The sequence below is a fragment of the Sceloporus occidentalis genome, unplaced genomic scaffold, assembly GCF_023333645.1.
Source record: "Sceloporus occidentalis isolate IW3139 unplaced genomic scaffold, rSceOcc1.0.p SCAF_47, whole genome shotgun sequence".
Taxonomy (NCBI): Eukaryota; Metazoa; Chordata; class Lepidosauria; order Squamata; family Phrynosomatidae; genus Sceloporus; species Sceloporus occidentalis.
In genome coordinates this window covers 6,349,264-6,361,378 of record NW_028317027.1, presented here as the reverse complement: position 1 = coordinate 6,361,378, position 12,115 = coordinate 6,349,264, and the positions used below count along the sequence as shown (strand labels likewise).

Here is a 12,115-nt window from a genome sequence, read left to right as displayed (position 1 = left end):
ATCATTGGCCACACAGCTGCAAGCTGATTACCCCAACCACATGGCTTCTGTTCAGACATCATCAGAGGGGGTGGTTTATCACAGCTGCTTGAAACTGTTTAATAGTCTCTAATTAAAACTAATTTTTCTTCTTAAAATCATATTTGCTAATGCAAACTGTATTTTAGTTCTAAACGTACAATGTGCCTAGCAGCAAATTACAAAAGGCTTATTATTTAAGGCAGATAATGAAATTTCTCATTTTTTTTTATCTGGCATTCATATAGAAAAAGAAAATACCTTCTGAGTTGTGACCTTGCAAGTGACATACTTAAAAATACCTCCTGCCATTACCAGGCTTTTAGTTCAGGAGATTGGTGGCCTACAGCTATAAAAAACAAAAGTTAGATGAAAGAGCAAAAAATAATATGTCATGGATATATGAAAGAGTGATCTGGCTATGTGTTCAAACTGGGCATTGTAGTTTCTTTAGGAGTCGAAGTATGCATACTGTACATATATGTGAAAGGTAGAGCTCTATATAACCTGAAATAAATATTATAAGGACATACACATCTCGAGTTGTAATTCTATTTGTAAAGCAATGTAAATCAAATAAGAAAATTGTTCAGTGTGCTATAAGTTTTTATCTACACCCCTTATCTAGTTGCCCATCTGGTATTTTGATGCCCTATGTGCAAAGAGACATGAGCTTTGGTGATAAATTCATTTTTGTCACATACCACCTGCAAAGGCACATTGCAGACTTATAATGGCTTTCTTACCTTTTATGTGCTGTAAATGGATTGATAGATTAGACCTGGGGCCAGTGAACCATGGAATAAGAGGTTTGCTGGAAAGGGTTTATTACTCTTTAATGTTATTCTTGGTCTAGTGTCAGCCGAGAAGGATGAGCTAGATTATCAGAAAGTAAGCTGGGTGCCGGAACAAAAATTCTCCTCATTTATTCTCTTTAGCCTCCAAGACATCAACTTCATGCATCATAAAAGTTTTGATAAGTGCTTGTTGGAGGCATTTCATTTAAACACTTCTTTTTTATAGGTTTCAAGCTGCCATTGTTTACAATTTTTTTTAGAAAATGTTTAATTAAAATGGAAAACTGTATACACACACATTGGCACATAATGCCAGTAAACAAAAAGAGAGAAGAAAGTGAGGTTCTTGTGAATGCAAATAAGAAAAAAGTTGTAATCTATATTCAGTAAAAAGTTGTTAATTGTGCAAGAAAGTACTTATATTGTGTAATTAAAACATATAGCAATATAATGCAGTGTATGCTTAAATAAATGAAAAGTTAGAATGTTCAGGTTGAAACTTGCTGACTTTATTTTTCATCTGAAAACCAAGGAAATTGTTATTTATATTTCAAAAATGTATATAGGTAAAATGAGCAGCAACTGTGCACTGTATTTGGTGAGATAAAAAAGTTTAATCTAAAAAAAAAAAATGTGATGTTGTATTAAAGGGTAGTGTTCAATAAACTAACTGGCAGATTATGTTATGTACAGGAAAGAGAGGGGCTGCCAAATAATGTTGTGTTCAGGTTGGGGGAAGGTCACCTGCATAATGTTGGAGGGGATAAATAAAAGAGAAGAAAGAAATGAAGGGAGAACAAAGAGGGGCAGAAGAAAGCAAGAGCAAAAAACAGAGGGCAATCATGTTTTTATTTTCATATATTACCCCCTGGTCTGCAGCTAAAAGATTGTTTATTGAGGAGTACAACATAAAACACAAATTTCTTCAGTGTTGCAGTGGTACTGCAGTTAACCCCTTCATGACAAGGGGTATTTCTTGTTGCTATAGTGATGTGGCACCTGGGGTTTGTTGTGCCCTGTGCTAGACCTTCTGATATTTATGGTTGTCTGTATCGGGGATTTTTAACTGCATAAGGACTGATGCATATCTGACAACCATCTAGCTGGCGTAGTAATTATTTCCACGGTCAGTACTGCTATTAGATCTCTTCATTCATCTTTTTTATTTGAAAGGTATACATGAACCCTGTGTATGTTTTTTTAGTTTACTACACCAGTTTATCTTGTATTTCATTGTATTTAATTTTATTTGATGTAAGGAAGTTAAGTTGCGGGTAAGTTGCGCTCACCCGGCAATCTCCGGGTCAAACCCGGAGTTTTCCCAGGTATGCCTATAAAGCTCCTAGTAAATACTGGGCCAGTCAAGCTTGCATGCAATCCATGCTGCTATACAGCTGCAGGTGGGAAGTGCAGTAAATCAATGGCCTGCTGGCCAAGACTTCTGACATACCTGCCCCTGATAATTATCTACCTTTACACTCCATTGTTTCTGACATATACTTGTACTAGCTTTCAGAGGCTTTAGCCTGGGACATGTGGAAAGACAATATTATGTAAAAACAAAATACTACGTGGAAATAAAATACAAAAAATATACATATAAAAGCCTGTTAAAATCCATGTTATAATATTTTTATAAACATACACCAAACAACGTGTAGGATAAAAAATCGTATTCTGTATTATATATCAACTCTATCACAGGGATGTTTTAGTTTTGTCAACCCATAAAATATAGCCTTTAGCCTTAAATAGATATTATAAAATTGTATTGAAATAACTATTTTTCCACTTAATGTCAACTTTAAACTGAAATAGTGTAAATATTCTATGTAAAACGGACTTAGCGTTTAAGATCGTTTCTGAGAATCAGTTTCTGATTTTTGTTGAATTTACACACTGTTGCACTGCACAAGATCAGACTCTAACAGACTATTATGCTTCTTTTGGACTTAAACCAACAACCCTTAAAATGTTGTTAAGTGTGCTATAATTGAATTCAAATTGGTCATGCCTTGATCTTAGGGGATGCACTCTTTAATTTACGTCCTAGCCAGGGTCATTAACTCCACAAATACAGATGCATAAACTTCCATGGACCATGATATAATTGTAGATGCAATGGTAATTCTATCCCATTACCCAAACTTAATGCCCACCCACTAATAGCCATGTATCATTCAGTAGCATAGGCTTGGAGTCAAACACTATTAAATCAGTAATGTTATTCAATCAATAGCTTGTTTAAAAAAAACATAATTGGTTTAGTGTCTGTTTATATTAATGCATACCTCCAAACTGTCCAGTTTCTATGGGACAACCACAATTTTCAGGTATTGTCTTCCTGTCCAGCTGAGCTGCCCCATCCATCGTCTGCTGCTTGGGGAGACCCTCTGATTTTTCCTGACTGGCCTAAAGAGCTGTAATGTTTGTTGCAGCACAGACCTCCATTTCAGCTGCCACCAGGTCCCTTGCAACATTTTGCAGCGGGGCGCAGCAAGAGGCCTCAGGTAAGGTAGGTGGCAGTCCCAGCCTCCTACCCTTCCTACCTTCTTACCTACGGCCCCTACTTTCTCTGTCCACAGGCAGAGAACTAAGCTCTCCTGATTTGGACACCTAAAATATATTGAGATGTATGCACAAGATCCTTCCCGTCTTAACCACTATGCAACCAGTGATGTACTTGGTACATCATGAAAAGATGTGCCTAAAGGTGTGAATATCTGTGAATATTAGTTTCCTACCAAGGGCAAATTTTAATGTGGGGAATTAGATAGGGTTTGGGTTAGGTTTAGGATTGGGTAGGGATTAAAAAAATAAAATCAAAGAATAATTAGAAATTCGAAAACTTAAAATAAATGAAAGTTATGGTTTTAAATGAGGGGAAGTAAATGAATACATTCACATTTATACTAGCTGTAGATAATTTCTATACCTGTAAAACTGTGAAGAAATTTAAAACTCCCATGTTTTACGCATATAAAATGTTGTTTAAAAAAAATTAAAAAAACATATATATATATATGCTAAATAAGATAGAGGGAAATAATGGTTGAAGAAATCACAAATCTTGAATAGAGATGTATGACAAATTCTGACAAACTTTTCTAGCCGACCTCAATGTTTAAAAAAATATCCTGTCTAATATCTGGTTTAAAATATAGTTTTGTTTTATTCTTTAAAGGGTGTTCTCCATTTTACAGTGTTTAAAAGAAGTGAACATTTATTACATTGTTTTTTTTTTTTTCATTTTTGTTAGATTTTGTGGTGGTTTGGGGCATAATGTTGTGCTAGTTAAACAGTAAAATGCAGATGGTATATTTAATATTTAAAAACTATCACTATCAGACATTTATACAAAAATGTGTTGCCTACAGCTAAGAGTAAAAGTATTTTCTACTTCGGACGCACACCATTAATTGCTGCATTAACAATTAAATCCAAACATGCATTATGCATACACTATATTTCAGAATAAAGGGTTTGTTCAATGCACCAGTAGGTAGTACATCAGCTACATTAGCTGAGTTTTATTACACTAAATGTAATTCTAAGAAGCATTGTTTTTTTGCACTCCCTCGGGTCATGAAAATAACTTAATTCGGAAAAAGGCTATTCTTGACAACCATGAATTTCCCTTCAAATAAAGTGAAAAAGTTTAAGAACTTGCTTAGCAAAATAATAAATATCACCAAACTAGTTGAAATGCTACTTGTCATTAAAGCGATGGTCAACATCCCACTCACTTTCATAACCGTGTCCCATAAAATCTTTGTGTAGTGGTTTTGTGCCTTTCCTCCTGTCTCAGCACATCAGTGGCAGCAACTGGAGGAGATGGAGAAGGATACTTGTAGGGATGACCGAGGAGCCTCAGTGTGCTGTAAATGTGTATCAGGGGCCAGGGCTACTCAGATCACATGGACAGCACAATTGGGGGTCACCAGAAAGGCCCAAGATGAGGAAGCACACAATGAGATCTAGGTGTGGAATCCATCACTGCCCTGATCGCCACTCTGTGTCTTTGATGTTTTGTTTGCCCCAAGCCAAAATGTATCAGCCCTTTTTTTTCCTTTATACATTATGAAGGGTCAAACACAATGGGCTGAGCTTGCCTGCATAATCCATAAGTAATACTTCAAATTCCTTGAAAATGCTTCTCATTGAAATAAATTAAGCACAACCTGTTCAGCCCTCCCAGCAAGAGAAGCTTTACAGGACCTTTGGCCTTCATAGTGGTTAGAAGGGTTTAAATGTTCTCTCCTATAAACTCATTTTTAGTGAATCCACTTAATAAGGTCAAATATTTGTAAGTGTATGATAGTAGTTTTTACTTATCTAAACATTTTTGACATCTCTACTTTTTTGTTTCTGTGATTTAAAGTATGTTGGCTCTTTAATACGTTTGCAGACTGTGGATTTTAAAGAGAATGGTTATTAAGAATTTTAGGGAGGATAATAGAATTTTAGACAGAATAATTTGAATTGCATTTCGAATCTAACTGGAAAGTTTGAAGTTGCTATCTAATAAAAATGTAAATATGTCCTAGACTTGTTGTGTCCTGTTGAATTGCAATGGGAATTTGTTAGTATGAAGGCATGATTTCTAATCACCAAATCAGAATAGCTCTTTAATTTGTCAGCAATTTTGACTGAGGATTGCATTCTACGATTCCAGAGCTCTCTCAATTAACAAGTCTATTGGAGCTCCCATGAGGGTCTAGGTGTTCATTTGGATGGAACTCGCTTGGGAGATGTTGACATGCGGAATATATTAAACCCTTGGTGCACTGTATTCACCATAGATGGATTTATTAGGTATATATGATCTAGAAATATTTAAAACTAGTTGTTTTAAGAAAATTTTTGAACATGTTGGCTGTTTATCAATAAAACAAGTTTTTTTTTTAATCCATTACGGATATTATGTGATAATACATTTTATTCTCCTGCTATGGCAGCTTTCACCACATCTGCAATTTAGTGGTGGGATTTAATCTGAACATATGTGCTTTGTTTTAGTCATTAGGGATAGAGTGTATTCTAGTAATCCTCGCATAGAGTGCAGTATAAAAATTAGATTTAATAATAGTGTACATGTTATCTTAGTTAATCAATCTGCACAATATACCTGTTTCAAATGCATTTGAATACATTGAAATCATTACAGGGATTGCTATTAAAATTACTTGTGATAGAGTAATCCCAGTATTGTATCCAATCTAGTGGCTGATTCCATTAAATACATTTTTCGACTGAATTATTGTTCTACACATATACTGTATAAGGTATGTCACCATGGGATTTGTCAATGATGCTGGGTAGGGCTTAGAACCAAGGTCCAATCATAATGCACTTGGGGTATAGGTGCCTTCTTGCCAACTAAGTCCCCCCTCTAACCCTCACAGTAACATATACAATATATGCACTAGCACACACAAACACATACACCCACACACTCATGTTAACACACACTTAAACATTCACACTTAGACACTCATACTAACGCTAAACATAAACATATTCATGCTAACACACATACGTACACATACAAACTCATGCTAACACAAACATACATACTCCTCACACCTTACCTTCACTGGACCTTTTTTCTAGCTGCTCACATTCTGTGCGAGTGGACACCCAAAACTGGGTTGGCCCATGTTAGACTGCCCATGTTTAAAGAATTTTACCCATGCCAGCAGGTCCCTGTCATTTAGCAAATAGACTCCATAGCCTTTATGTTTTTTTAAGGGTTCATCTATCTTTGTGGCCTTTTTTCTGTGATCTTGGAATATGTAGAGTATATGAATGTCATTCAAGTTACAATGTTGAAGTTACAATGTTAGGAACTATCAAGACTTTACCTGGTCGTAGCGCAGGAGCTGGAGGAACAACTACAAAACTGTGATAACACTCCTAAACTGTATAAGGAACTTTTAAAATAGTTGGAAAAAAATCCACCGGACTCATTTCTTCCTTTTTCTCTATTGTCATAGCGTTGTCCTAGCAACCATCATTGCATTTCTATCAGGTAGAGTTCGATTGATTCTCCTCTGTAAATAACTTATCATAGGCAATTAGCACGATGGCTCTCATCAATAATACCACCTGGTCATACAATAATGCAGGGCTTGAAAATTCGTAATGTCTCGCTCCTTAGGGACAAGGATTTATTGGTTTTATGTATTTGTTATACTGCACATCTCAATAAAAAATAGGCATTGTGCTCAAATCTTGTACAGATAAGCATCTGTTCTTCCCATTATTGTGTTCATGATTATGAATACAATAAATGATACAGATCCTAAACATGCACATATTAAGATTCTACTATTAACAACAATCAAAAAAACAGCGGGGTTATAGCAAGCAATAAGTCTTTAATGACAACTACTATGTATGCCTGTATATTGACATTCTCCTAGGCACACTAACACTGCGCTGTCCTGATGACCAGACAACGGTAATAAAACAACTGTAAATATATTACTTAAATAGATTTATTCTATTTTCCTATTGAGGCTGTCTGACTAGCAGTTCTCATTTTGGCCTTTGCCTTCTTTCAGTAAGCGAGTTTTTATGGCTATTACAACATTGATATAATTCAGCTGTATATATTGCGGGGTTGACCAAGGGTATTAAATTAGTACACGGAAACAAAAATGATTAAAAGTATGCAAGGCAAAGAGTTATTTTGGTAAGAACGTGAAAATTTAGTTGAAGTTCCTACCTTTTAATGTCACATAGCTTTCTGTGGAGAAAAAAATATTTTTGAGTTTTAAATGATAAAATATGATCTTGCTTTTGTGTGATGCCCCAGTCATTTTTAAAATGATACTCTAATTATATTTTAGGTGTCCAAAGATCTACATGACAAACAGAAAGAAACTGAAGATCATTTGAAGAATCTGGCATTGTTTGAGCTCCAGCTGAATCAGTTAACTCTCTGGGTGTCTTCTGTAAAAGATCAACTGCTCTTTTACAATCAAGTTGGTAGACCAGGAGCATTGGACATCAAGGTAAGATACTTTTTATGAAGAGGGACAAAATATGCATCTCCCACTACTTTTTGTGATTTGTCTGTGTGTCCTGTGGCCCTGCATGCCTGATGGCATCGTATGTGGTTAACTGCAGTAAGATAATTTATATGTGCAGCACTTTCTCTGCCTCTCAAGTCAAGTCAGAGACAGCAAAGGTTAAGAAACACCCAGTACTCAGGCATATGATTGTCTCCAGGAGGCACAAATGTATACTATTGTATGGTCTGTATTATTAGTTTAATCAGATTAAGATATGTGTTTCTTTAAATGTGTAAATATATATTACTTATATTACTTCTTTTATTAGCCCTACAAAGAAACTCATGCAATCTTTTATGACCTTAGAAGTCTCATTGGAAGAAATTCCATACTTTCCATCTGAAGAAAAGATCTTGAGAGTGTACACCACTGCACTTTCTCTTTAACCAATATGGCTGGATCAATTTTCCTTGAACACCCTCCAAATACAAAAAATATGCTATGCAGCTACAAGAAGTGCCTTTGCTTTGTTGTTTTTTTTTATTTTGCTGAATTAATTGTAATTGGTTTCGTTCAGAAACAGCAGCATGTGATCCAACAAGTTGGTGTATGTTCTCGCTCTCCATCTTCTTCTCACATAAGCTACTGGCAGTCTGAAGAGAACCTGTTTTGTTTTTTGATTCAGTCTCCTGTGCATACTTATTTCTTTTGAAAATGCTTGATTGAATCAACTTAATGTCAAAATAGTCAAATGTGGGCTGTACAATTGCATTATTATTAATAACATGTAGAATGATAACATTAAACACAAACTGCGGATTTACAATAAATGTCAAGTTTTTTCGTTTAGCTATGTCAGACTCCCTTGAGTATATCTCAAGATCAGCTCACCTTCCATTTATATTGATTAGCAGGATGGCACTTGAATATTAAATTGGCTGAATGTTCTTTGGCTGATAACTAATTTCTAGGGACTTCATGAATTCTTTTTCCACATTTGTTCATAGTAAAGCTTGGTATAAGGTTTTGGGTTTGGTACATTGGTTAAATAGTGCTATGTAAACCCATTTTATTTAATACATGAAACAATTTATATATTTTTTTCATAAAATTGCAAAATGCTAATTGTTACTTGGTCACATTTATATGGCTGGAAACATGTTTTGGTATTTCTACTAGACTTGGGCACCAGGGGGCTCTTCGTGTTCGTCTTCGTGCTCGTCTTCGGGGGGAAAAAAATCTTCGTATTCCGCGAATATTCGCCTGTTCCTGTCTTCTCTTCGGGCGAATATTCGTGGACATTCTTCGTGTTCGTTTTTTCTTCGTTTTCCCGGTTAAGTCGCTCGTACGGACATTTAACTAATTGAACAGGGAGGGAGACCAGTGGGATGTGCCGGGTAAGTTGCAGCATTGGGGTTTTAAAACCCCAATGCTGCAACTTACCCTGCAGATGCCACTGGAAATCCATAGGTTCGCTGTCAGGGGTTAACTTATAAAGACCGTGCGAGTGAGCCAATTGGTTGATGCCAGAGGAGGTCCCTGTAGGCGACCAATAGGCTCATTCGCACTGCCCTGTAACCCGTGACAGCGAACCTGCGGATTTCCACTTCCGGGAACTGCCGCAATGCCGCGAAGACAAGGTAAGTTTGAAGGGGGGGGGGGGAGAATGGTAGACGAAGACAATCACGAAGATCTTCGTGGTGTGTGTCTTCGTCTTCGCCTACGTTTACCTTCTCTTCGGCGTGTCTTCAGAACGAACACGAAAACGCACTCTTCGTGTTTGTTTTCATGTTCGCCCGAAGACGAATGCACAAGTCTAATTTCTACTATATTTTGAAAAATCTAAAATGATCTCACGTTGTATATTTTCAAGTCAACTCACCCCGTTGTAAATTGACCCAAACGTCTTTGTATTGAGTTTACCCGCTTTGTGTGATGGAATTCCAAATGGTAGTCTCTCCCATGTGTCAAACAGCTCTAGTAATGTCACCAAAATGCTGTATAAAAGATTACATAGAATACATTTTTATTTACCAAAAAACACAGATGGTATATTTAACCTCATTTACTGCATGTTCTCCATAGACTGTACAATTTATGATTAATTAGCCAGTGGCTGATTTATGACCATAGGCTAACAGTGTTATCAAATGTTTCATACCATTACCCTAATTTAGTTGGATATCCAGTTGCAGTCATATGTTAAATAATTCCAACTGACCTATATGTAACCATATGGCTGAAGCATTAATGATTACCCTTACAAATAGGAACAAAAGATACTGTGATATGCTTTGCCATTTTCTTTTGCTGTTAACGTGTATTAACAGGGGAGAACTTCACAGTCTGTATTTTCATCCCATGCCGAGCAAGGCTCGGAAAATGTGATCTCGCTGGCGCCTTAAGTTATGTAAAATGTATGCTAATTGTAAACGTATTTGATTTGATGGCAGTTCATCAAATTTCAGTTTGACTGATATCGGCAGAGCGTCGGTGAAGTGAGAATAAGAATGACAAGTACAATGTGTCTAGAATTCTCAAAAGAAATATATAGAACCGCATGCCCCATCTAATAGCAATTATTTCTTTGAAATGTTGTAAAAAAAAAAAATGCTGAGCCTGATGTTTTAACACTGTCGGGATATGGAATGAATCTGATGACAATAAACTCTATTACCACTTTTAAGTAGCAATGAAAGTGGCTGAAATGAAAAGCGTGGGACACTATGTCAGTATAGTGAATTGCATTAATATGGTTACATGTGTATATTACATTGCGAAAACGCCAAACCTATCTGTTTCCCATGTGAACTGCTCTATTGATTTGTGGAATCATATATATATATATATATATATATATATATATATATATATATATATATATATATATATATCACGCAGTTGGCATGAGCAAGAATGGTTAAGAAAAATACTAATATCTGGTGTTATGATTATTTTAAACAATACCGTATTGGCTCGAATATAGGCCGCACTTTTTTCCCCCAGTGGGGGTGTGGCCTATATTCGGGGTCTAGCGCCCGACGCCCAGGACATGCAGTCCCGGGCGCCGGGCAGGGTTAGGATACAGATCCCCCGCAGCGGTGCAGGGGACCTGCATTCTACTCCCCGATACGCTCAGACAGCCTCCCCTGCCAGCACTTTCCACGGGGGGGGGGTGCCGGCACGGGAGGTTGTCTAAGCGCATCGTGCGGATGGTCCGCACGATGCGTTTTACCTCTGCCCCCAAAACATCAGCTGAGTGCCGGCACCAGAAGTTGTGTACGCGTATTGTGTAGATGTCCCCCGCCAGCCCCGCAAGACACCCGGGAGTCTCCTCTGGTAAGTCGGGGGGGGCAGAGTGGCAGCATATCTCGGGGGGGGGAGGACAGTGGCAGCATATCTCGAGGGGGGAGGAGGACAGTGGCAACATATCTCGGGGGGGGGACAGAGTGGCAGCATATCTCGGGGGGGGAGACAGAGTGGCAGCATGTTTTTTTGGTGCTTTTTTAAAGAAAAAAACTTTTTCTTTAAAAAAGCACCAAACTTTTAGGGTGCGGCCTATATACGGGGGCGGCCTATATTCGAGCCAATACGGTATTTAAAAATGTGCTAGTAACATTGTTTTAAAAGGTGATCCTGTGACCTGCTATAGGTGGATCTGTGGGGAAATCAGTCATTGTATACTGTATACATTTCTACTGACATACTACAGTACCTGATGTATATAGAATACTATTGTTTATATATATACCTGGTTATCCAAGTTAAGTAAGAGTTCCTGTCCCTTTTTCCTGTATAGGGAAATCTCCCTTCTTCACATATCTTTAAATATAACATGTAATGTTTTTTAACCCAATACCGGAAATTAGTTGTTACCTTTTATTTGTCCATAGTAAAAGATGTAGGAACAAACTTGATCTCAGATGTCGCTTCTTGATGGAAAGAGACCTCTGAGAGGGAAATTATATTGGAATTGAATTTCTTTCATGGACTTTTCATTGAATACATGAGATAAATAGATGTACATTGCCCCCCCCCCAAAAAAAAAGCATGTTCTGGTCTATGCAAAGCTGGACGCAATAATGTGGGTGAAATATTATTGATAATAATGTGATCTCTTCTGTTCACTTTGCTATTTAATATTGATTTGTTTGTGATCTTTAATTGTATACATAAATCAAACATTGGGCCTTGGGCCGGCCCTGCTGCCACTATATTATTATTAAAATCATAAGTTGGCCACATTGAGTGAAAAAAATATTACTTAAAGGCATTCATTTT

The 12,115-nt window shown here is 36.9% G+C and overlaps 1 protein-coding gene across 1 annotated transcript in view; it reads left to right on the top strand.

The window, feature by feature from the left end:
- Positions 1 to 12,115, top strand: part of LOC149289279 (dystrophin-like) — an 874,963-nt gene that overhangs the window by 525,894 nt on the left and 336,954 nt on the right. Inside the window, 1 exon segment of the mRNA XM_089490922.1 lies at positions 7,670 to 7,834. Within this exon segment, the coding sequence (XP_089347048.1) occupies positions 7,670 to 7,834 (165 nt within the window).